The sequence below is a fragment of the Penicillium canescens genome (genome assembly GCF_028828765.1).
Source record: "Penicillium canescens strain IBT 15451 chromosome Unknown utg000006l_segment0_segment0, whole genome shotgun sequence".
In the NCBI taxonomy this organism is placed as follows: Eukaryota; Fungi; Ascomycota; class Eurotiomycetes; order Eurotiales; family Aspergillaceae; genus Penicillium; species Penicillium canescens.
Window position 1 is genome coordinate 2,867,682 of NW_026703968.1, and position 22,990 is coordinate 2,890,671.

Below are 22,990 nucleotides of genomic sequence, written 5' to 3' on the forward strand. Positions count from 1 at the left end.
AGCGAGAGTTGACTGTAGTTGCATATTTTATTCAATGTAGAGTAAATGGATCGTCTAATCGGGTTAGCGGAGATTCCACAAGAACGCGTCTCCGCGCGTACGTGCTTTCAATCAGAACAACATTCGAATCGAGGTTAAAAAAGCTATCAAAAACCACCACTTCTGGGTGCTCCAGAGTAAGCAATCAAGCAAGACACAAGCTTGATATACTAATGTAACGTTAGATGACTTCTCGACTTTGCTACAACATTCGATTGTCCTAATACTAGGAAGAATAAACGCGATTATGCGGTGCTTAATAAATACGGCCTCCTTGCAGAGGATGTATCACCCCCGCCCCCTCGAAAGAAGAGAGCGGTCCAGCCCGCCTCTAAGTCACCGACTCCTCCGATTTCAACGTCCCCTAGGGCTCCCAGCGATGTTTCTAGAAGTTTATCGAACCTTGATACGGACATATGCCCATCCCAATCAATCTCTCAGATCGAATACGAGGTTGAGAGGGTTAAAATCAAGCAGAAAGATGAGAGTGGGTCGAAAGAGCGGAGCTGGGTATGGAAACACTACCGTACAACACCTGAATCTGGTACCTGGAGACTAGGAAATAAGGAGCGGCTCGAGCTTAAACACCAGTGTATTGTATCGCCATCTAGCTGTCGATTCTTTCGATTTGCATCTAAACTGCGATCTTCAACCACGGCGTTGAGACAGCACCTGCAGCGAACACACAGGCTCTTTCAGGACGGTCATCCAGAGTGCCAAGGACCATTAAGCTCATGGATTTCTAAGGAAAAGAAGCTCCCATTCGAAGAAGCTGCCCTGAATTGGATTGTATCGACCTGCCAGCCGTTTACATGCGTCGAACAACCTTCATTTAAGGCAATGCTGAGGTCTGCAGGCTTTCAGGACTCCGTACTAAGTGCGGATACTGTTTCACGCCGATTATATCTTCGGCTTGATGCTCTTGACAATGAGCTTCTAGTCTTGATGTCTTCAGCTTCGTCAATCGCGCTATCTCTTGATGGCTGGACAAGTCAGAATTCGTTGCCAATGCTGGCAATTAGTGCTCACTGGATGACCTCTACTTTTCAGCAATATCGAGCTTGTATTGAGTTTGTTGAAATCGAAGGCAACCACTCTGGAGAGAACCTTGCTGATATCGTCGCGACGGTTCTTGAGAGGTTTCATATATCTGATAAAGTTATGACGATTACAGCCGACAACGCATCTAATAATGACACCCTACACCGATGCCTTTACCGAAGGCTGTCTCAGCGGTATGATAAGTACCTGGCCGAGACCATCATCCGAGAAGGGAGGATGAAGTTTACCCAGAACCCCCAAATCCGCTGCTTTGCTCATATCTTGAATTTGGTTATGAAAACTATATTGAGGTCTCTACGCGCCAGCTCGCATAAGGAAGCCTGTGATCTTCTTGATGATGTTGCTAAGAGGAGCTGGAAGATGATCAATGCTCCTACTTCACCTATTGCAAAGCTTCGACTACTTGTCCTTTGGATTGCGCGATCTCCTCAGCGAATACAGAGGTGGGATAATCGACCTGGATGTACAAAAGCTATCAACTACGATGTTGATACTCGATGGAACTCTACCTTTGTTATGATTGAGAGAGCTGAAGAGTGCCGCCGGCAGCTCGAAGATACAGTCAACGATGAACCAGACATTGAAGCCTTACGTCTCACACCGAACGACTGGAGACAGCTCTCAGATATCAAGAAAATCCTGGCTCCCTTCAACGAATATACTGAGTACGTCTCCCGAGATAGCCCTTCAATTCATATGGCGGCGCGTATGTTTGAAGAGCTCCATTCTATACTCTTCGCTATCAAGGAACGACGAGGCGAGTGGCAGAAGGTCTCGCCAGCAATAACTATTCTTATTTCCGATGGAATCTCACTCCTGGAGCAGTACCACGACTGCGCCAAAGACAACGATATATACTATATCGCAAGCGTTCTGGACCCTCGAATCAAGACCAAGTGGCTCAAAACGCTACCAGATGGAGAGAAGATTATTGGCCGAATCAGGGCGTTCCTGAAGAAAGCATATCCCACCCCAAAACAGCCTGTATCGACTACTCTAAGCACTAATTGGAAGAGCTTCGAATATCGATTTCTGGAAGCCTTTCAGCCTACACAGTATAACGTCGCTGAATCTGATATCGACCAGTATTTTGATACTCCTACAATCAGCACTGGTTTCGAAAGAAGCCAGAGCCAGACTGAATTTATACTGAACTGATGGAAGGCCAACAGACTTGAATTTACTTGTATGGCTAAGGTAGCCCAAGATCATCTTGCTATACCAGCAGCAGAGGTAGATATCGAGAGATTATTCAATGGTGGGAGAGATGTACTGGGAATTCGACGTTTCTCTATGTAAGGCAAGACTCTTGGGACGCTAATAAGACTGAAAGATGCTGTACATTGGAAGTCTGAGTAGTTATATAGTTATGGTTTCTTTGGCACATGCGGTTGATATTCTGCATTCCAATGACATGTAAGAGAGAAGGTTTATAAGCCCTATTGTGGGAGTGGAATATTCAGTTCCTAATGTAATACGCGTGAATCTATCTAAAACGGGCAGTCGTGATTCCGTCCATGGATTGATTTGCTGAGGTCTTCCTGCAGAGACCGGACATCTCGAAAGTTCATCTCAGAACCTGGTTTTCCTAAGAAAGCTAGATAATAGTTCGCGAACCTGTTCGAAATTCGCGAATTTTGACGGATCGAATCGCCCATAGATTCGAAGCCCAAAAACCAAGGTTCGAATTCGATTCGATTCGACGAAATTCGCGAATTTCGAACAGTTCGAAAATTCGTGCGGAGCGGTATCTTTGAGCGCCCAGGTCATTTAAGGGTCTCCTCCTTATGCCATATTCGAGACCGAGGCATGTTGACTTCATATTTGATAGTTATATGTGGAAAGTTTCTGTGGATTTGACCGTAGGACCACTTTGCGATCTCCTTTAATGTAGTAATCTAGTTCGGAGATTGATGTCTAATTCGCAGTTCCTGCGTCGTGGCTGGGCCCTTGGAGGAGATATAGGATTCCTACGAGCAGTAAGAATAGGCCCTGTAGGCACTGGAGGCCCTGGTAAAGGTTGTGTGCGAGGCGTTGGGTAGTTAGAAAAGTAAGTATAAGACACGACCCGACTACATGACTACGCGACTTTAAGCAGGCTATAAGAGGAAGGCGGAGAGACTGGCGGTCAAAGGGTGGTCGCAGACTTTTGCGGCGCCACTTCACATGAAATAGAGTACATTCAGTTAATGTCTCCAGGTCCCCCCTCCCTTGTCATCGACCAGAAGCTTTCCTTCTTCGGGAAACAGGTAGGGCAAAAGGACACTGGAGCTATGTAGCGACCCCTCATCATGAGGACAGTCAGGGAACCAACGTAACATCTACCCCTGCGGGGGTATCTCAGGAGGCTGAAACGATAGGATGGGGAAGAGGTAGTAAGTCTGCTTGATAGGTTGCCCCCTCGCTTGAGCTCCATTCTCCATGAACTCCCGCCACCACCTGGTGGCCGATAGTCAAAGCCCATTGAGGCAGTGCCCATCCATCTTTGTCGCTGGTATTGACATCGGCTCCATTCTGGATGAGAAGCCTCGCTAACGACTCACGTCCACTTCTTGATGCCCACAGTGGTCATTGTCGCGGATGCTGACGCCTATTCTATTTTGGATGAGAAGCGTCGCCACAGCTTCGTGCCCATTCGATGAGGCCCGTTGCAGCGGTGTCCATCTATATTGATCGCTGGTGGTGACATCGGCTCCCTTCTGGAACAAGCCTCGCTAATATCACACAGCCATTCCTTGATGCCCAGTGAAGCGGTCTCCGTCCATCCTTGTCATGGGTAATAATGTCGGCTCCATTCTCGATGAGAAATCTCGCCACAGCCTGTGGTCATTCAATGAGACTCCTTGAAATGATGTCCATCCATCCTTGTCGCCGGTATTGACTTCAGTCAAACATCAATTGCCATAGGTACCCAGACTGCGCCTTAGACCGCGGCATCTGATTGTCCTTCATACTCGAATGCAATGTCGTTGGGGTTCGGGAAATAGCCCGCGGTATCCGATTGTCCTTCATATCCGAATGCAATGTTGTTGGGGTTCAGGATATAGCCGGTAAGCTCGCTATTGAACTGCGGATCGGGCGACCTGGAGGGTTGCCCTTTCGGACGTTTCCGAGGGTCGTGTGCACAGACGCGACATCGCTTAAGGAGGAAGATGACATCGGCGCGCAAAATGCCGTAGTAGGACGCTTTGACATCCCTCCATGTGGCGTCCCATCCGGCGTGGCCATTGTTTTGGTGAACTGACCTAACGGTTTGTACGATCTGATCACACGTCACCACAAGCCGAGCGCAACCGTCCTTGTTCTTTGCGGTAGTAAAGAGCTGTTGAGTGTCCTTTTCCCAGGTGAAAGTCTTTCGCGCATAGTTTCGTCTACTAAACTCGTCTGGCGAGCAAGCCTGTGCCGCATTCGTCAGCCAACCGATCACTTTCTCTTTCTCTGCCAGCGAGATACGGCGGTTGTTTGGATGTTCAACGAGAAACTGCTGGAGTGCATTCTCCGTGGCCAAATCAAAGAAGTCCGACGCCATTTGGAGAATAACTTATCAGCCCGTCCAAGAAGAAATTCACGCAGCTTGCGTATGTGCTTTATCGACGGAATTTTCAAAATCCGTTTACCGCCGGCGTACGCGTGGAGTCGAGAAGCTGGAACCCAATCACCGCACTTCACTTTAGGCGTACGCCTGCGGTAAAGTTATAAATGAGCCTATTGCAACGATATTATGCGAAGCATGATCGAACACATCAGACGAATGCCGTGTGGAGGAGATATGGAAATGATGCCCAAAATAGTTCCGAGTCCTCTACTCAGAGTATATGAGTATCATGGCTCATCCTTTAACTGCCGGACAGCAGTGCAAGTTTCCACCTACACCTGCGAATATATTCGCCTTTCTAAAGCCCCTTCTCTCTGCTCGCAAAAGCCACGCCTAGCCCCATGGACGGTCTCAGCGCCGGCGCCAGCGTCATTGCTATTTTGCAAGCTATCGGCGCCATCCCCAGCATCATCGACACGCTCCGCGCCTTGATCCATATCGGCGATGAGATCAAAGCGCTCACCAATGAGCTAACCACGCTTCAGGCTTTGCAGGACCACCTGAAAAGCCAGGTCGACCTACTCTCAGGCACCGATCCGCGCCTGCGTGTTTCGGAGCCGAAGATGCTGCAGTCGGCGCGAACCACGCTCGCAGAGTTGGTTCACGAGCTGCAAAAATTGGTGGCGAGGTATAATAACAAGAAGCGGCGAAGGATCCGGTTTGTCTGGGATCGGAACAAGATCGCGCAGATGACGGAAAGAGCGAGGGCGGCGAGGCAGACGCTGATGATGGCTATGCAGGACTTAAGTCTGGCGTTGATGAAGTTAGTACCCAGTTTTCATGGCAGAGAGACAGGCATGGTTGACAGTTATAACCAAGCACGCATGGCAAGGTTCTGCTCGACATTCACACGTTCACGACATCGATGCCGGGTATAATGGATGCGGGAGTTCAGCGCCTAGAGGGGTTGATCACGACCTCGAGGATTTTGACTCCGGCATCAGCGATGCCGGTTTCCGATACCAGAGTTATCACGAACGTGGCTTCCCCAGGACCGTCCCCGTTTCCCCAGTACCCTGAAGACCCCTTCTTCGAGCTCCTCACCTTCGGACGCCTCCTCACAGACATAGATGCAGACCCCAGCGATCCGCACCCCTCCACCATCTCCATGCAAGCCTCTGTCTATTCCTCCTCAGCTTGCCCGCAGTCCTGCTCCTGCCGCTGCCATTTCTCCTCTGCCCTCCATACCCCCTCCTGGCTCCAGCCCGTGCTCGGCAGTGTCCTTCTCAGCTATAGTTGTATCCCCCTTCTCGGCGCGGGGCCATGCAACCAGGCGAACTGTGTGCGGGCTGCTTCGCGGGCTGAGCTGACATACTACTTTCCGGTACGCGTATTGAAACGCGCCCTCTGTCTCTCAATCGAAGTGGGCGGCAGCTTTGGCTATGGAGCCGGCTTACATTTCAGTGTGCCAAGGGTATTTTCGAGCCATGACGAGGCGTGGGAAACGGTGAATTTTGGGGGACCTAAAGACTTGAAGAGGGTGTTGGCAATGAGACCGGGGTCTTATTCCCCGTTGGATGTGAACGAGGCGGGGATGTCGCTTCTGATGGTAAGACTGCGCCAGATCTGATGGGTCTGGAATCATTATAAGCTCTTACATGTTTTTGGATAGGATGCAATAGCGAGAAAGAACACAAAGGCCGCAATGTTTCTCATCGACACATGGGGGCTACGTGAGTCAAAAAGATCGTGCGATAGGTGTGTCCTTTCCCTTTATACATTTCGTTTCCATCCACCCGCTTATAAAACATGCATCCACTCAGATCCACTATCATGGTTGCCCGCGAGATGATATCCCTTCCATCCGGCGTCTCCTCCGCCTCCGAACTTGAGCCCCTCCTCATCATCGCCTCCCTCTCCCCCGATGGCCCGCGCACACCCTTCTCCCCCGTCCACCAAGCTATAAAGTCCGGTTCCTCCATCTCTTCCCTTCTCTCCTCCTCCCCACCCTTCGACCTCAACCAGCGCGACTTCCTCGGCCGCACGCCCCTCATCCATGCCAGCCGCATCAACAACTTCCCCGCCGTCCAGCTCCTCCTCCGCGCCGGCGCGGGCGCCGGCGCCAAGTTAATAGACGCCCGCGACTCGCTCGGCCAGACCGCGCTCCTCGCGGCCCTCGTCGGCGGGCACATCCGTATCGCCCTCGCCCTCCTCAATGCAGGCTGCGCCGTGCGCGTTGCCAACGACGTGGGTCGTACCCCGCTGCACGCCATCTTCCGCACGTGGGACTCCTGGAATCCGCACCCCGACTCGGCGGAGGTGCTAGCACGGTTGGTGCAGGGAGGGGACGTGTGCGCGCGCAGCAGCTACGGGTACACACCACTGCATTATCTTGTATGGCGGGCGCGCACCCCTGTGCCTTTGGTGACGAGTGTGCTGAGGATGGTTTTGGATGCGGGGGCAGACGTGGATACGAAGGACAAGGCGTTGGGAGCGCCGGCGGTGTTGTATGCAGTGCGAGCGAGGAGTAGTGCCGTGTTGAGGATCTTGCTGGAGAGGGGCGCGAGGTTAACCTTTGTGGATCAGAGCGGTGCGAATATACTTGGGGAGCTGGCCACGTCGGCGGATTTGGAGGGGTTGAAGATTATAGAGGACGCGAGGATGTCGGGTGTCAATGTTTTTCTTGCGGATGCAAAACAACATACGCCACTGGGCAAGTGGCGGAAGCGCGTTCGCCTAAGGAAGCTGGAGGATACGACGATCTCAATTCGCGAGGAAACGGCCGCTTTCGAGTTGCTAGTGAGGGATATACGAGATCGACAGTTGCAAGAGGACATTGACCACCTAGGGGAGATTCTTAGAGGCATAGAAACGACAAACTTGTCTCAGGCGCATAAGAGTCTTTCCCAACTTATTCAGAAAAAGACCGAAATTACGCTTATACAGGATATCGAGACTTTGAGAGCCCTGCGTATACAGTTGAAGGAGGGTATGTGGGAAGCGGCGAGAGAGACTGTACACGAGATCGTCGAAATATGCAGAGATCGGTCGAAAAGATCGCCGTGGGCGGAAGACCAGTATCACTGGCGGGAGCTGCAGGTCAGTGAGTGGGTTGACACAGCTGGTACGGGAGGGACTACGTAAAGGATTTAGGTTAAAGAGACTGGGATGTCAGCAATGTTTGTTTGTGAGAAAGCTCAAAGCAAGGACTTTTCAGATGTCGCTTTCAAGGTCTAACATAAGCGATAAGCGAGTGGCGCACTTCCCCACCAAGACACACACAAAGGGCTACTTTGATCTCGCCTTGTGGCGGGGCTATCTATGTAGGCCCCTTGGGTGCTTGATCGTGCCGAATGAGACCTAATGTGGTCTGTTTGGAGCGAAGCCTTCCATGCTAGAACATATTAGACGAACAATTTAGCTTGAGATAGAGGAGATATTCTTGCGCCAGTAATTCACCAATATTATGCTGACGGACTCGACAGATTATTATCCACCTGGAACACGGCAAGGAATGATGAGGTATGGGTATATAAATATCTACCAGACATATGTTGGGAGCGATGACTAGAGCTTCCACCTCATCGATGATTTTCCCTTTTCGGCTAATTCCCTTGTCTCTTTTTACCTCAGTTCCCTCAGCCGCCCCACTCAAAAAGGCGGTGGACTGCCAAGTCCACCGCCTGCTGTCTTCAGCGATGCTGACACATCTTTTTGGTGGAACGTCTGAGCGCTGAATGTTATGGCGCACATACTAAGTCGCGGTATTTTCGATCCAAGAAAATCCACATATTCCACGTTTTCTCAACAACAAACGCAATTATCAAAATTTGGGCGACGATGTCCTCTAGAAATTGAGAAGCGCTATCCGTTGGTATAAGACATGTTCCCAATTCCACAGAATTAAGGTAAAATTACGGTACCTAACGCCTAAGATCATTTATTAGGGAGTGTGGAAAATCTCGCGGCGATTTGACGCGAAAAAATCCACTTTTCTGCTCTTTTCTCAGCAACCAACGAATATATCAAATATCGGGCGACGATGTCCTCTAGATACTGAGGAGCGCTATCTCTGGTATTAAAATTATTCCCAAATTCACAAAATCAAGGTACAATAATGGTACCTAACTTCACCGGCTCTTTGTTGTCAACGGACAACCCAATGGGTCCCCTTGCGCATTTCCGGCCCTAATCATGCTAACCTCTGGCCTAGGGCTTAGTTAAGTGGAAAGTGAAACATTAAGCGTAACCATTGGCTTTTCCACCAATGGCCCGTCGAAAAGTCCGAATTACTCCTTCCTCCAAACGGCGTCCTAGTCCACGGAACCCGTCCAGTGCTAGAGCACTAGGCAATGCGCAAACAACCTTGGATAAATGGTTAAGTTCAAACAGCGCAGCTCAATTGTCATCATCACTGGTTAAGGCACGAGAGATCATCCTCAATGCCCAAGAGAGAGAGGAGAAAGAACAGCATGCTGCCATCATTGCCGCAATAAAAAGCCTCTATACCTTTCCCCCTCGGAATGGTCAGAGGGAAGCACTCCATCACCTTGTCTTTCTCCGCAAAGATATGATTCTTATAGCAAAGACATCATTTGGAAAGAGTATGCTCTTACAAGCAGTTTCTCTTCTCCTCGAGAAGGCAATCACACTCGTCGTGCTTCCACTAAATCAGATTGGTATTGAGCAAACTGAATATATCAGAAATCTTGGTGGCAGACCCTGTTTCCTCAATGCTGATACCACTTCCGCAGAGCTACTCGAAGAAGTCAAGGAGGCCAAGTATACCCATGTTCTGCTTAGTCCTGAACTTGCAATTGGGGATAAATTTCGCGCGGTGGCCTGCCATCCACAGTTCCGTGAACGTCTCCGTCTTGTTGCAGTTGATGAGGCACATTTGGTTGCGCATTGGGGCCGCGCTTTCCGGAAAGACTATGCACGAATGCAGCAGTTGCGCGCGTTGTTGGGAAAGAACGTTCCTTGGTTTGCATGCTCAGCAACGTTGGATGAAGCTACCTTGGAGACCGTGAAGCAAGGATGTGGGTTCCTACCCGATGTGAAAGTTCAACGAACCTCTATCAACCGGTCAGAGTTAGTTCTCCGATTGGGCAGGATACCAAAGAAAAAACGCCGAGCTTTCACTGCCCTACGTTTCCTGTTCAAGGAGGGAGAGGTGGTTCGTGCTTCTCGCGAGAGTGCTCATTTAAATATCCTCAAGACAGTTGTGTTCTTTGACACCAAGAAGGAAACATATTTGGCACTTGAGAAATGTCGCGAATGGCTGGAGAAGAGTGATAAGCACCGATACACCCCTCGGCAGATTCAGTGCACCATTCGTGTCTTTCATCGCACCACGGCACAGTATGACAAGGAAGCAATTATTGCAGAGTTTCGGCAATTGGCTGTGGAATCATCAGTCCGGGTTATCTTTGCAACAGAAGCACTAGGGATTGGGGTAAATATACCCGATATTCGGCGAGTGGTCCAATATGGGATCCCTGCAGGATACCATCCAGCAGTTCCTTGGCAACGCGGTGGTCGAGGAAGTCGAGATGGCCAGGATGGGGAGATCATCCTGTTGGTGGATGAATGGGCATTCGGTCCCCGTGATGAAGCCGCTGCTCAGAAGTATGAACGCCAGACTAAGGGCCTCGGATTACGACAGGAGACCATTGCCGAATATGTTGGTGAAGAGCCCAATGGAGACCTTGTTGAAGAAACGCTTGAGCAGGAACGAAGAGCAACCCGATTTTCTGACAAGGAACGCCGAGAGAGATTGCCAGCTTTCTGGTACAATATCATCAATGATCGCTTGTGTATACGAAAACAGTTCTTAGATTTCTTTGAGGAACCTAATGACGGCGATAATCTAACTCGGAAGGAGCGATCTTGCAGTCATTGCAATCCAGACTTGGCCATGGAAGACTTTGATCAATATTATCTATACCATGAAACAGGGCCCTCTTGCAACAGAAAGCGAAAACTGATTGCGGAGGATTTGGAGAAGTGGGCATGGTCCAAATGTCATGACCTTCGACGTAAGGAAAAGAACATGCCAAATCCCAGCTGTATCTTGGCCACAAAGCAGCGCATTGAACTGGCGCAATATGCCCATCAGATATTGACGAAGGAAGACCTCCTCGGCAGACTTGGATCATGGGACTGGTACGATCAGCTCGGTCAAAGTCTATATGAAGAACTGTGGAAGGCATATTACAATCGTGAGGGAGGTTCTCAAACACATGCCGAACAGCTAGGTTTGTGTATCACGTCAATACTTCCATATTGTGGATACAGAGATGCTTACCACATAACCTGGACAGTCCGAACTCAAACGCCGACAAAGAGGAAACATGGTTTGGATGCTCCTGGCCAATTCAGCGAATGCAGTAGCTTCGTATGGTCTTCTGCACCTACACCAGACAGTATCAGCCAACCGACACTTGATATTATCTCTGCTTCTCCATGGATTGATATCCACATGCCATCCCCTGATCAGATGGAAATGTCACATTTGTCCGAAACTCCGGTCCCTAAACGCAGGGCGCTGAGCGAGATATCAGGCAATGCACGTGCACCGAGACGCCCTGAAAGGATGATCAAGAAGAGGTGATGTGTCAGATTTCGTCTTCATCCTCTCCCAAGGTCACAAAGTCATCAAGGACAGCAATAGGCGTTGAAGTAAGGTGTTCCAGATCCTCGACTCCTTGCCATCCTCCATATACCATCTGCTGGCTGAACTTGTCAACCCCGTCAGATAATGCATCACCCATTCCCCGAGACAGGATATCAATAGGTTTAAACTGGGAATCTCGACCATTTGCATGCTTCTGGATAGAACCTGATCGGGAAATCTCATGTGCAAGATTGCGGACATCCATACTGGCATCCTTTATCTGGTGCCTTCCATTGCTATACTCGCCAAATGCTGCCTCTAGCCTCGCCTTCAATTCCGTGCAATAACTGGCTGTCAATGCCATTTGTTGGAACATGGGCGTGACTTCAAGGGTGGAGGTGCGTCGTGTGGCCATCAGGGTCTTCATCTGTAGGTTGAGGAATTCATTGAGCCGATCTATCTCAAACCATGAATCCTCGGCGGCCCGAATATTGACCAGACCATTGGCCAGGACAGCCTTTTGGAGCTCTGGACTTGCAGCTGGGGTCTGTGTGAGCCATGTCATGTACAAAGAGAGAAAGGCATATTTGGACTTCTTGGAGCCGTGGAAAAGGAGACAACACTGTGCAAATATCCGCCGAAGAATCCCAATCTCAGCATATTTGATGGCTTTCTTCAATATCTTATAGATGGCGATCTGCTGAAGAACTTTGGCATGTGTGGAGAATGCGAAGTCGATGTGACAATCTGGGAACAATATTGCCGTATTGTCAGACTGCTGCTCCGCCACAGTGAACAACTCATCTTGGATCTTCTCAACGATGTGGCGAAAGGATGTTCGTGTCATATTCTTGATGTAGTCATTGATCTCCTCGTCAATTGATAGCTGACTGTCTTTATCCTTCTCCTTTGCAAAAGATCTCAGCAGCATGTAGAATTTGGCGGTCACACGGGCATCAAAAGCACGCGTAGCCACTTCCTCCTTATGGTGAAATGGACTTTTGTGGCCCTGCACACAGCCCAGAAAGTTCTTGTTGTGGTACAGGGTTGTTTCATCTGCTGCTACCTCCGTGCCGGAATAGAGTTCGTGGATCATGTCCATGAAGTTGGTCCGCCAATGGAAGAGACCTGGGATAGGGAGCAGCCATTTGCATCGATCATATGGTATTGTGGCTTCCGCCTGCTCCTTCTTGACAACTTGAATCAAGGAGACAGTCTTTTGATCCCCATATGCGAGCCGCAATGGACCGTCAAAGTCCGTATCTGGATTGTATCCAAGCTGATTAATAAAGACGTTCCGAATAACTGCGTATGTGCCGTCGATAGTTCCTTCATTCTCCGTAATAGGACCGAGACCGTAATTGGGAGTTTTCCGAGGAGGAAGACGCTCAACTGCTGGGAACTCGGGCCAATCAACTAGTTGAGTTCGGGACTTCGTTGACCCAGTTTTTGGGGGCTTCTGATCCATAAAAAGCGCCTCCACTGCCTCACGATGGGCTTCACGAATTGCCTCTGCAATAAAGTGAAGTTGACATTGTTTGAGTGCACCATCTTGATCATCTGGGCCTGGAGCGTCATAAATATCACGAGGGTGGAGTGGGATTTCCGGATGGAGCATTGATCTTCGTAACCCTCCAGCTGGGATGAATTGACCAATACAGAGCTTGCCAGTGGTAGCAGAGATATGTTGAGAGTGGTCCCGAAGAGTTTGATGACGGACATTTTGATTGTAGTCGAAATTGTCCCAACATATAACAAAATTGCCATGAGAAGACTGAGCAGCTTCCATGAGTTGTCTCTGTTGTACTATTAGCTACGAAGAGCCAGGTCATAAGGGCAAAACGGTGAATTATTGGACAACCTTCCCTAAGTGAACTAATTCACTGCGTCGACTCATGACAGTTGTGTAATGAGGAGTAACCCCCGAGCCATGAAGCAGATTGATCGTACGCCGCTTTACACCCATGGAGTGTAAATTGAGACCAAGTAGGACTAGGAATTTATTACAGGTCCGGGGAGCAAAGGCAGAAGCCAACATCATGCAAATCATAAAGATACTGCCCTGATACTCCTGAGATGTATCACGAGCACTTGGACGCTGTTGCGTCATAATACAGACAAGGAAAGCCCATAAGTTTGGAGCAGTGGATCGCACACGCGCGGCCATCTCGGGCATATGCAGTTGATCGACGGTCTCGTCTGTGGCGAATTGACCAAGCCCAACTTTGGGTTTGTCAAACTGGGCAAGCTCTTTTCGGATGAGCTTGACCAGATTTGAGTGCCTTAATGACTCAGCATTCTCAGGGATCTTGTGCAATTCAGCCATCACCTCCTCTTGCTCATATATGGCTTCAAATAGCTTCCGTACTCGGCACTCAGTTGACCAGGAATGTTTCTCTTCAGGCTGCGCCGTTACCAGGTGGTAATGAAAGGATTTGAGGCTCCAGCGATGCTGCTCATGCAGCTGCTGTAGCACCATATCTACCCGCTGTCGGTCAGACAATCCAGGAATATATTTGTAGTTGCTGGGCAGATCTTGCGGCACAGTTCGCGTGCGCATCCCGGGTGGAGGTGATTGACACGCGCGTTTTCGAGACATAGCGGTCGATTTTTCGTGGATTCTATGAGAGAAAACAAATAACAACCATGAGATACGCCAATACCTAGCATATGAAGGCGTACCCGAGGTGAAATAGGGATGTTGACAAAAATTGCCGCGACATAGTATGTAGCAGACGCGTTCAGCGCTCAGACCATATGGCAGCAAGCAATCCGATTAGGTTTAGCGTGCCAAAAATCCGGCAGAATTATTGGATCATGTGATATGGTCTGAGGAAACTGAGGTAAGTCTCTTTGTTCATTCCCTCTCATGACTAAGTCATATAACGGAATTCCCAGTCAACCTGGCCATCGCAAAACACCTTACTAAATACAGAATTTCTCAACTTCATTGTTCAACACTTACGGCTCACTTTATAGCTTAACAATATGTTAGCATCTAATATATCATGCAAAATATTTCTATTAGGTCGAGAAGTGTTTTAGGGCATAACAATGTTGATAGATGTATCTATTGCTCGTTGGCAGCGTAATTTTGGTATCAGCAGTAATTAATAGTTTTGCTTATGCTATGATGTTTAGAAAGCTGAAGAATCATACCATACCGAAAATCAAAAAGAAATATCTTCTCGTTATTGATATATTGAGACTTAAAAATCGCATTTAGTATGGTATTTTGTGATGGCCAGGGTGACCGGGAATTAACTTACGTTAAGTCGTACTTAGTCATAATATCATGTTCATTCAAAGAACGCCACGCCTTCCGCTCATCTACTTCCGCAGCTCCGCCAACAACTCCCCATATACAGCTCTTTCAAGTTCGTCGTACAGCTTAATAACAACAGCATCCGGAAACGGGTAAACATTTACAATCAGCGTCGCCGCAATGCCCGTCGCTCGATCGATCCACTGTCCGCCCCGTTGTCAGCCAGTCAGTCTCTTGTCCCAATGACAGCGCGCATAGCAACTCACCCAGTGACAATTCGCCATGCCCATCCACTGCATACTCCCCGCTCTCCTCTTCCCCGGTACGTCCTCTACATTGATAATACCTCCGATCCCATGTTGTACCATCGTTCCAGGCGGAAACTCCGGAATCATTCCATTGTGCCGACGGTTTACCGTATCCTGCAGCGACGTCCGCTGCATGTCGTTCAGCTGCGGACGGAACATCTCGTCGACCGTCTCCTTTTTCAAGATCCCGCCTTCTTCTTGCCCCTCAGAAATGGAAAGCAACGCTCGTAACATCCGCGCGTGGTCCCGCCCCGTCGTCCACAATCCCGCGCCCGCACTTTCGACCGGCGGTTCCAAAGGCACCGGCAACGGGCGCATCTGCAGCGACCCCGTCCTGCGGTCGCGCAGCGTACAGCCTGCCTTCTCGAGATTAGGCTTGGAGGTGGAGTGGAACGTGGTGTCTGCCATGCCGAGCGGCCGTAGTATGTTTTCCTCGAGGTATACGCCGATCGTCTGGCCCGTCACGCGCTCGACCACCTGCGCCGCCCAGTCGATCGACGTGCCATACCGCCAGCCCTGGCCCGGGGTAAACTTTAATGGTGTCGTCCAGCCCGCCAGTGTGTGGTGTAGATTTGTGTCCGTCCTGCCTATCGATTTCGACCACTTCTTTAAGTCCGGGTCGGCGACGTCGTAGGCTAGCCCGGCTGTGTGCGTGAGTAGGTAGCGCAGTGTGATTTCGGTATCGTTGTCTTCGAGAATGGGTGCGCCATTTGCGGGGTTGAAACCGCGTAGGATATTTAGGCCGGCCAGCTCGGGGACAAGGGGTCGGACGTCGGAGTCGAGAGAGAAGAGGCCGCGTTCGACGAGGGTGAGGATGGCGGGGACGGTGATGATTTTGCTGGACGAGGCGACCCAGGTGAGGGAGGAAGCGTTGAAGGGGGTGCTGTTTGCTGGAATGGAGGTGCGGCCAGTTGAGCCTTCGTAGAGGATTTCTAGGAGGGTGAGTTGTCAGTTAAGGGGTAGGGATGGGACTAGACTGGTGTCTGGAGCTTACTATTGCTATCAACGACGACGAATGCTGCCCCGAGAAGCTTGTCCCGGGTTTCGTCGCCTTCGGCAACGTATCTCGCGAGGATCGCGTCGAGAGTCTCCATGATTGCCAAGTCTCAGGAGTATCAGGAATATTGAAAGCGGTAATAATTCTTGGAGAGATAGCTGGCGAAAGCAATCAGGGCAGCTTCCAGCGAAGTTTTGATGGAAAACCGCCCGGTGCTTTTCCATGACTCACCTGGCTCCGACTTCCCCCACACCCCTTCCCGTTGTGGTGCGCCATGCTTTACCTTCATCCACGCATTACCGTTACTTTTGACTATTTACACGATTCATCAACGCATTGGCTCATTATCAAAAAATCTCTCCACTCTCTTGTGCTGCTCTCGCTGCTTCGATTAATGCCTCTCTTGGCTGTAGTCCCATGCCATTTGCACGGCTAAGAAGGCGGGCTGGGCGGGCAGAGAGAAGGCCAGAGCCTCGGCGCCAAGAGTCGGGTGTAGGGAGTCGAGATGCGATCGATTGGCCCTGGGCTGGGATTCAAGGTGATGCCTTGTTGGGCGAGCTTCGGGGCAGCCAAGCTGTGCCAGCATAGGAGCTCCATCGTCCGTAGCTTGATACTGTAGTGTGGGAAAACAGGTCTCCCTCTCTCCATCCTCGAACACTCGCAGGGTCTTGGCCCTACTCATTCGGTTGGCTTGCAGGGCGCCCAGGGGACCAAAATTGGCCTCCATCACATGTGATATCTGCTGTACTAAGTAATCGCGCTACTTGATACGGCAGCCACCCCTGCCCCTGCCCTCCAGCTTCACACTACACGCATGTACCGGAGGGTGGGTATCCATCCAGGTCGGGTGGGTGTGCAACACGCCTTACACGCCTCATCATCCACGTGCCGCAAGGCCCAGTCTTGCCTTTTTGTCCATCAACGTCGTGGAACGGCTCACAGCCAAGCTTGCAGGAGGGTTGTAGCGGGAACCCGCCAGAACACGCAGCTGCGTCACGCCAAAGTCTGGCCCTCTCCAGCTCAGAAGTATCTGTAGTGTCATCACGGCCGGGACATGGAAGCGGCTTGGCTTGCTTGTGGCATGCCTGTGCTGACGAGCTCAAGGGGGATTTTCACAATATCCTGGTAAAGCTATTGACCTTGCTAGTTTCCATCTTTGCAGTCCTCGCGCCGAACTGTATCTATAGCAATTTTAGTAATGGGACGAGGGGACTTCGAATAGAATGGAGTGCGAAACCAACCGCTCTCTTCTTCTCCCTCGCGACGCCCTCCATCCCCAGCTCGAGAGCTAGGAGTCGGAGGACCCTTTTGACCGCGTCGACGCCGGAAATGTCCTCCCCGTTGGCGAAGTCGCATTTTTCCCAGGCCGGCGTCTCGATAGCCCACCGCACTAGGCGCTCATCCAGGTAGGGGAATCGTACTTCTTTCCCCCAGTGAGCTATGGCGCGGTCGTCTCTACCTAAGTTTCGTTTCCCCACGCGCCCGATGTCGAGCTTAAGCTCGTCAACCAAGCCGGCATGGCCCTGCCTTGAAAAGGCCGTGGCATGCCGCGCGTATCCACCAAAGAGCTCGTCAGCCCCTAGCCCGGAGAGAAGAACTCGGGCCGGTGTGGTGTACTGGGCCTCAGGCGTTCCGGCTTCAGCGCATGACCCCTGGCCGCGCGCTGCAAAATACAGAGCATACGCTATCCAGAGGTCCATCTCTGTGTCGTGGGGGTAGATTAGAGACACCACTTCCTTGCGATGCGTCAATGTCTCCGAGTATGGCACATTTACCTGTGTCGAAACCGTTAGTGACTTCTTGATATCGCGGGGAGAGCTCTCCTACGGCTACGAAGCGGAATCGTCTCCCTGGGCACGATTTCTGCAGCTCCTCAAGCGACTTCCGCCCTGTTATCCGGTCTGGGCAGGTTTCGTACGGGTTGACCGGACTGCCTCGTGCCTCTTTCTTGAGCTGGGCCACTACGCGGGGGTTCTCGAAGGCAACATTGAGGAGATCGATGCCGTAGCTATCATCCAGCAGCTCGTGCGTCAGCCTCGCGAGGACCGAGCAATCCAGGCCGCCAGAGAACAGCACGGCAACCCTCGTGTCCACTCGCTTGTCATCTTCCACGGGCGGTTTGGGGATGTTCCTGACACGGAGGCGAAGTGACTCGCCCAGCTGCCGCCTCAGCGACCGGACAGACGGCGCGGAAGCGGTCAGACAGGCGGCCTTAGGCGGTCCAGATACATTGAACACGCCGATTCCCGATATCTAGATAAGTAAGTTTGAAGGACAGCACACCTCGAGTAGAAGGACGACGCTGCGCTACTCACCAGATCGCCTTGGCCGTCATATTGCCAGTCGTTCCGCGAGACAGCAAGAGGAGTCCCTGAAGTAGCACTAAGAGTCAGGTGGTAGATGCCATCCAGCTCTACTTCCTTCCAAGCAGGGTTGCAGGACTCCGGAACGCTGGAGAGTATGAAGGTGCCGCTCGCCTCATCCTGGTAGAACACAAGAGACCGACGTCCCAGCCGGTCGCGCCCGAAGAAGAGCGTCTGCGAGGGCTTGTCGAAATATGCGAAGGCAAAGGGCCCTTCGATGGAACGAAGAGCATCAAGAATGCCGCCTCTGGCATCCAACGCGGCGCCCGCAGCACTTGCTTCCGCGAGCAGGCCGAAGATAGCCTCGCCGTCGTTTCCCTCTACCTCGCACCCGGCGATCCTCCAGGCCTCTCCATTCCAGCAGAGAACGGACCCGGTCCGGGAGTCGTAAAAGGGCTGTGCCGTGATGTGGTCCCCGCGGAGCGCAAGCACGGTCGAGGTGCAGGTCAGAGTCTGCGCGCCGGGTCCGACATGCGCTACGACTCTGCCCAAATGATCGGGCCCCCGATTCCGCAGCCGGGCGGCCAGGTCATGGCTGGACGTGTGCGGGGAGCTCGAGGAAAGAACAACGTGAATGCCGCACATCTCGTGGCACCTAGAACTAGAGGTCGCAGGTGCGCGCACTGGTAATGGCCTTTGGGTTGGCGTCGTAGAAACTCTGCCAGCTGGCTAGGCTATGCCTGGAGGAATTTTGGAATAAAATGACGAAAGGTTCGGGTTGCTTTCGAGGAAGACCTGTTGAACAGGGCTCCCCACATCCCCCAAAAAAACCCCGCCGCTCCTTGGGAGTTGCCCCTTCACCTGCCCATCGTGTCCGTTACATTCCTGACGCTGGTATTGGTCAAAGGGAGAACTGCGCCCCAGGAGGGGCTCAGTATGGTAAAGTGTGGCGCGAAATTAGGTATCCACTATGTATCTACATTCTGTGGACTCGAGATTAAAGCCAAGATTTGAAGCGGACAGTCCTTCAACATGAGCAGAACATAGGAGAAAATGAGGGCCAGGTAATGATAGGGCATCAACGCTGTGGGGATAATTCACTTAGAGATGCTGTGGCCAAGACGAAGTATTCGTGATGATTTCCTTTGGGTTTTAACTTGAACACCTTGTTTACACCTCTCCAACCGAACATCTATATTCTCGACCAGATGCCTCGGCAAGTTCCTGTTGCTTTTATTATCTTATGCACTCCATTCAGCAACCTATCAATTTCCATTTTCCTCCTCTTCAAACAGTCAGCCCTGGAATATATCTGAGAGGTTTCCCCACTGATACCTAGCGCTGGTGGATTTGGTTCGATGGGTAGCGTTTGCCACAGGTGGTGCATGTGACGAGTTTCCAGCCTTCGGGAGGCTGCTCAGTCGAAAAAGACACACTGAGACTGACAGAAGGCATATCCATTATGGTATCAAAATGGGTTGATAATGTAGTGGATAAAATGCCGTTAAAAGTATTTGCCCGACTGACCATACTTTTCTACAGAACTAGCGATCTTCATGCCCGTTAAAACCGCGTAAGCTGTATGATCGCCAGCAACCGCTCCCATGTCATTTTAACTGCCGTATAAGCGAACCCCGGAGCTACTGCCACAGCTTGACTACTCCAAGTCTGATGACATTAGTATTGACAATCCTCTATTGGACTAACCTATTTGGGTTTGGTCGACTTGTGTACCTTACGTGTAATTATCTTTCTTCTACTGTATATCCTTTACTAGTGGATTTTATGTAATGGTGTGTAATTTTAATAAAGCTTTATCCTAATTCATACTAGCGATACATGCTAAATATTAGCGCTGGTCAAATAGTGACATCCCACTGTACATAAAAATCTCCCTATTGGCCTATCAGTTGCGCTCCCCATGTATTAATGTGTGTGATAGAACAACAGGCACATGTGCTGTACTTTTCAGATCCCGAGACGGGAGACCAATACAATTTGGCCACGTATACGGGTATACACACTGCAGGGGTTCCATAAGCTTTCCACACGTGAACGGAATTCGGCCAGCAGACACCGAGTGTCTCGTGCAGTTAGGGGGTGGTTGTCTCTAGGGACTTTTCCTAGGGTCCCAGGTGCAATATAGCTCTTAGGGCCGGTCGACCATATTGATTGATTGATAGATAGATAGATTTACTCATACACTGTCCCAGCCGCCCTATTGAGTTGGTAATAAAACACAACCCACTAGACTGGGTACGAATTCGTATTTGGTCTAGTTGGATAAACCAACTCATTGGTAGCTATGTAGCGGAAGTGCGACAATAATGACGGATGCCCCCGCTGTCATTTACAGAAAACAAGCCGTTCCTGGTACGAATGACTTCTCCCGTCCGCTCCGGTAAGTTACATCCACACTGTTAGCCTCACTAACCGTTCTGTGTCTCTGTACTTTCCTGGCCGTCCTCTGCTTCTATATACCATTATTCACTCTTCTTCGCTGTGTGTATTGAAGTACCGTGGATGGCACTGCCCGAAACTGCCCGAGGAGTCGAGTCCTCAAGATCATCTTGGCTGCTTTTACTGCCATGGGCGGGCTACAAAGAATGCACTTGATAAAAAAATCTGGAACGGAGAGCGTTGAATCGGTTGCTGGTGGCAAATTATCACTCGACATACGGTGACACATCCCCACCCGCGGTCCACATCGATTTTGACCCGGAATAAAACATTACGTGCCGATCTCCACTGGTACAAAATCTCGAGAAAAACTTCATTTCGACACGATAGAAGCGATTTGTACGGCGGAAGAGATACTTCATTCGATAAGCTTACCAGAAATGGACCATGAAATGCTTTGATCGGTGATAAGTCTGCATATGCAGCCATATCACATCTGGCCTCGGGAAGTATTTACATGTACATAGCTAAGTAAGCGCCGAGGCTCTGCGCAGGGAACTGAACTCCGCAGGGAATTAATACCGTGAATGATCCCTCCTAGTCTGTCGCACAACCTTCTCTTCTTTGCTACTACAGATATCGAACAAACCCCCGCTAAGAACTTTAGGATGTCTTCCTCTGCTATCTTTGCTCATATTCCAGCCACGCCCAAGCTGAAAGCAGAAGGTAGGTCATCCTGCCTTCAAGGAGCTATGCTGCTTCTCTCCTCGGATCCACCCAGTAACATTTATATCCCGAAAGTTTTGGACCACGGGGCCTATTACAGAAACTCGAAGTAGCAAGTGGGCGAGTCGACTTCCTGAGAAACGACGTGGGGGCCCTGCGCAACATAGAAATTGATATAATGTATCTTTCTTCCATTCTATTAATTTTTTTCCTCTTATTCTTTTGAGATGGCTTTATGAAAGATCGAACGTTTATTTGTCCACAGGAGAAAACATAAAGAAGATCCTAAAGCGGATACCCTCGATTTGTTCGAAACGGCTCCCTTTATTCGCATATACTGGTGATAGCTGAAAACATTCCTCGGCTTGACATTGACTATTCTCCTTTCCTTGCTGCAAGTGGAGCGTTTCGGGACTTGCAGAGAGAGTCTCATGTTCTTCGTGATTATAGGAATGATCTGGCTCATGCCAGGGGCCAAGAAGTAGATCCGGATACCATCAAAGCCGGATCACAGCAAGCAAATAGGGTGCTTACTTACTTTGTGGGGCCTGTCATGTCAGAGCTGATATGGTTAAGGGGAGAGAATCCGGCATGGCAATAGGCATTTACTTAACCATAGTAAATAGCTTTGAAACTCCGTGCGCCAATCCCTGCTTAAGTTTACGACCAGAAACAGGACCTGCTAGAAAGAGGTTTTACAAGTACCTTGACCTTTGGTTTCACATTTGTTATTTTTCAGTTACTTTTGCAAATGTGTTTAGTTCCTCTCCATATAGTAATAGGCTTACATGAATAACTAGCTGTGACAGCAACATGAATCAGCTAAAGATAGTAGGAATAGTAAGGGGTGATAACATTCACTAAGGACGAAGCAGCACCTATTTGATGGATGTTTATTTGAAAAACGCTCAACTCGGCCCAACATGCTAAAGGTGCTGCGGCGCTGGTGGACTAGCCTCTGTTTTAGACGATATTAACACATACCAATAACCAACACACCAAATAACCAACGACGACTGGCAGGTCAGCAGACAGCCTCTCTACTCGCATATATCGCTTATGCAGTCAGCGCACACGTATCACACAGATGACCGCGGCCTAATTTGCTGATTGTCGACTACAGAGCCTGGCAGCCTTTCCAGGTAATACACTGGTACGCCATGCAAACCCATTCTTACTGCGCATTATCCGACTGTGGAACAGCTTCGCCTGGGCGGTGTTTGTAGCCCGTCCCTACCAACTCCCTTTGAGGCCAATTGACGAGTTTTTCTCTAGCCTTACCGAGGGATATTCTCTTCCACTATCAGAGCCAGCCGTTCAGTAGCACTCGTATCCCTCGGTTGGCCGTTCAGTAGTGAGGGACCCTCAGAATTCGTGGTGGGGCAGTTGGGGAGAATCTGTGAATCTTGGCAGCTAGTGGGACAGACTCAATCGAGTTCTGGAGTCATTTGATACGAGGGCCAGACCGCGCACCTCGATCAGCGGTGGCGCGGACATCTCTGGGAAAGAATTTGTCATTGCAGAAGAGATCTAACTAACCAAAGATGAAAAGGTACGGGCCTAGCGGCCCCCTTTCCCATTTTCCTCCGCGCGGCCCGAAGAGCAGGCCTTTTCAAACGTGGGGCGGTCCCCACTAAAGCAATGTTATGCCATCGCGGAGGATTGGCTGAGGGGTAATCTCAGTTCAGTGGATTGCCGAGAGCTGGCGAGGTAATGAATGAGCCTTAACCAGCTGCGGT

The 22,990-nt window shown here is 50.4% G+C and overlaps 6 protein-coding genes across 6 annotated transcripts; 2 read left to right on the forward strand and 4 right to left on the reverse strand.

Moving 5' to 3' along the window:
- Positions 1-4,024: 4,024 nt before the first annotated feature.
- N7446_010027 (integrase zinc binding domain-containing protein) lies at positions 4,025-4,630 on the reverse strand (the record flags this gene model as incomplete). The annotated part of the gene is made up of 1 exon (XM_058518772.1): positions 4,025-4,630. One exon carries the CDS (start codon positions 4,628-4,630, stop codon positions 4,025-4,027), a length of 606 nt encoding a protein of 201 aa, XP_058369560.1.
- Positions 4,631-5,037: 407 nt separating this feature from the next.
- Positions 5,038-6,266, forward strand: N7446_010028 (uncharacterized protein; the record flags this gene model as incomplete). Its single annotated transcript, XM_058518773.1, has 2 exons — positions 5,038-5,459; positions 5,516-6,266. The coding sequence occupies 2 exons, from the start codon at positions 5,038-5,040 to the stop codon at positions 6,264-6,266; spliced, it is 1,173 nt and encodes a 390-aa protein (XP_058369561.1).
- A 203-nt stretch (positions 6,267-6,469) lies between these two features.
- N7446_010029 (ankyrin repeat domain-containing protein) lies at positions 6,470-7,780 on the forward strand (the record flags this gene model as incomplete). Its single annotated transcript, XM_058518774.1, has 1 exon — positions 6,470-7,780. The coding sequence occupies one exon, from the start codon at positions 6,470-6,472 to the stop codon at positions 7,778-7,780; it is 1,311 nt and encodes a 436-aa protein (XP_058369562.1).
- Positions 7,781-14,582: 6,802 nt separating this feature from the next.
- Positions 14,583-15,919, reverse strand: N7446_010030 (serine hydrolase domain-containing protein; the record flags this gene model as incomplete). Its single annotated transcript, XM_058518775.1, has 3 exons — positions 14,583-14,720; positions 14,784-15,757; positions 15,820-15,919. 3 exons carry the CDS (start codon positions 15,917-15,919, stop codon positions 14,583-14,585), a joined length of 1,212 nt encoding a protein of 403 aa, XP_058369563.1.
- Positions 15,920-16,213: 294 nt separating this feature from the next.
- N7446_010031 (uncharacterized protein) lies at positions 16,214-16,549 on the reverse strand (the record flags this gene model as incomplete). The annotated part of the gene is made up of 1 exon (XM_058518776.1): positions 16,214-16,549. The coding sequence occupies one exon, from the start codon at positions 16,547-16,549 to the stop codon at positions 16,214-16,216; it is 336 nt and encodes a 111-aa protein (XP_058369564.1).
- Positions 16,550-17,003: 454 nt separating this feature from the next.
- Positions 17,004-18,770, reverse strand: N7446_010032 (asparagine synthetase domain-containing protein; the record flags this gene model as incomplete). The annotated part of the gene is made up of 3 exons (XM_058518777.1): positions 17,004-17,597; positions 17,650-18,075; positions 18,138-18,770. The coding sequence occupies 3 exons, from the start codon at positions 18,768-18,770 to the stop codon at positions 17,004-17,006; spliced, it is 1,653 nt and encodes a 550-aa protein (XP_058369565.1).
- Positions 18,771-22,990: the final 4,220 nt, after the last annotated feature.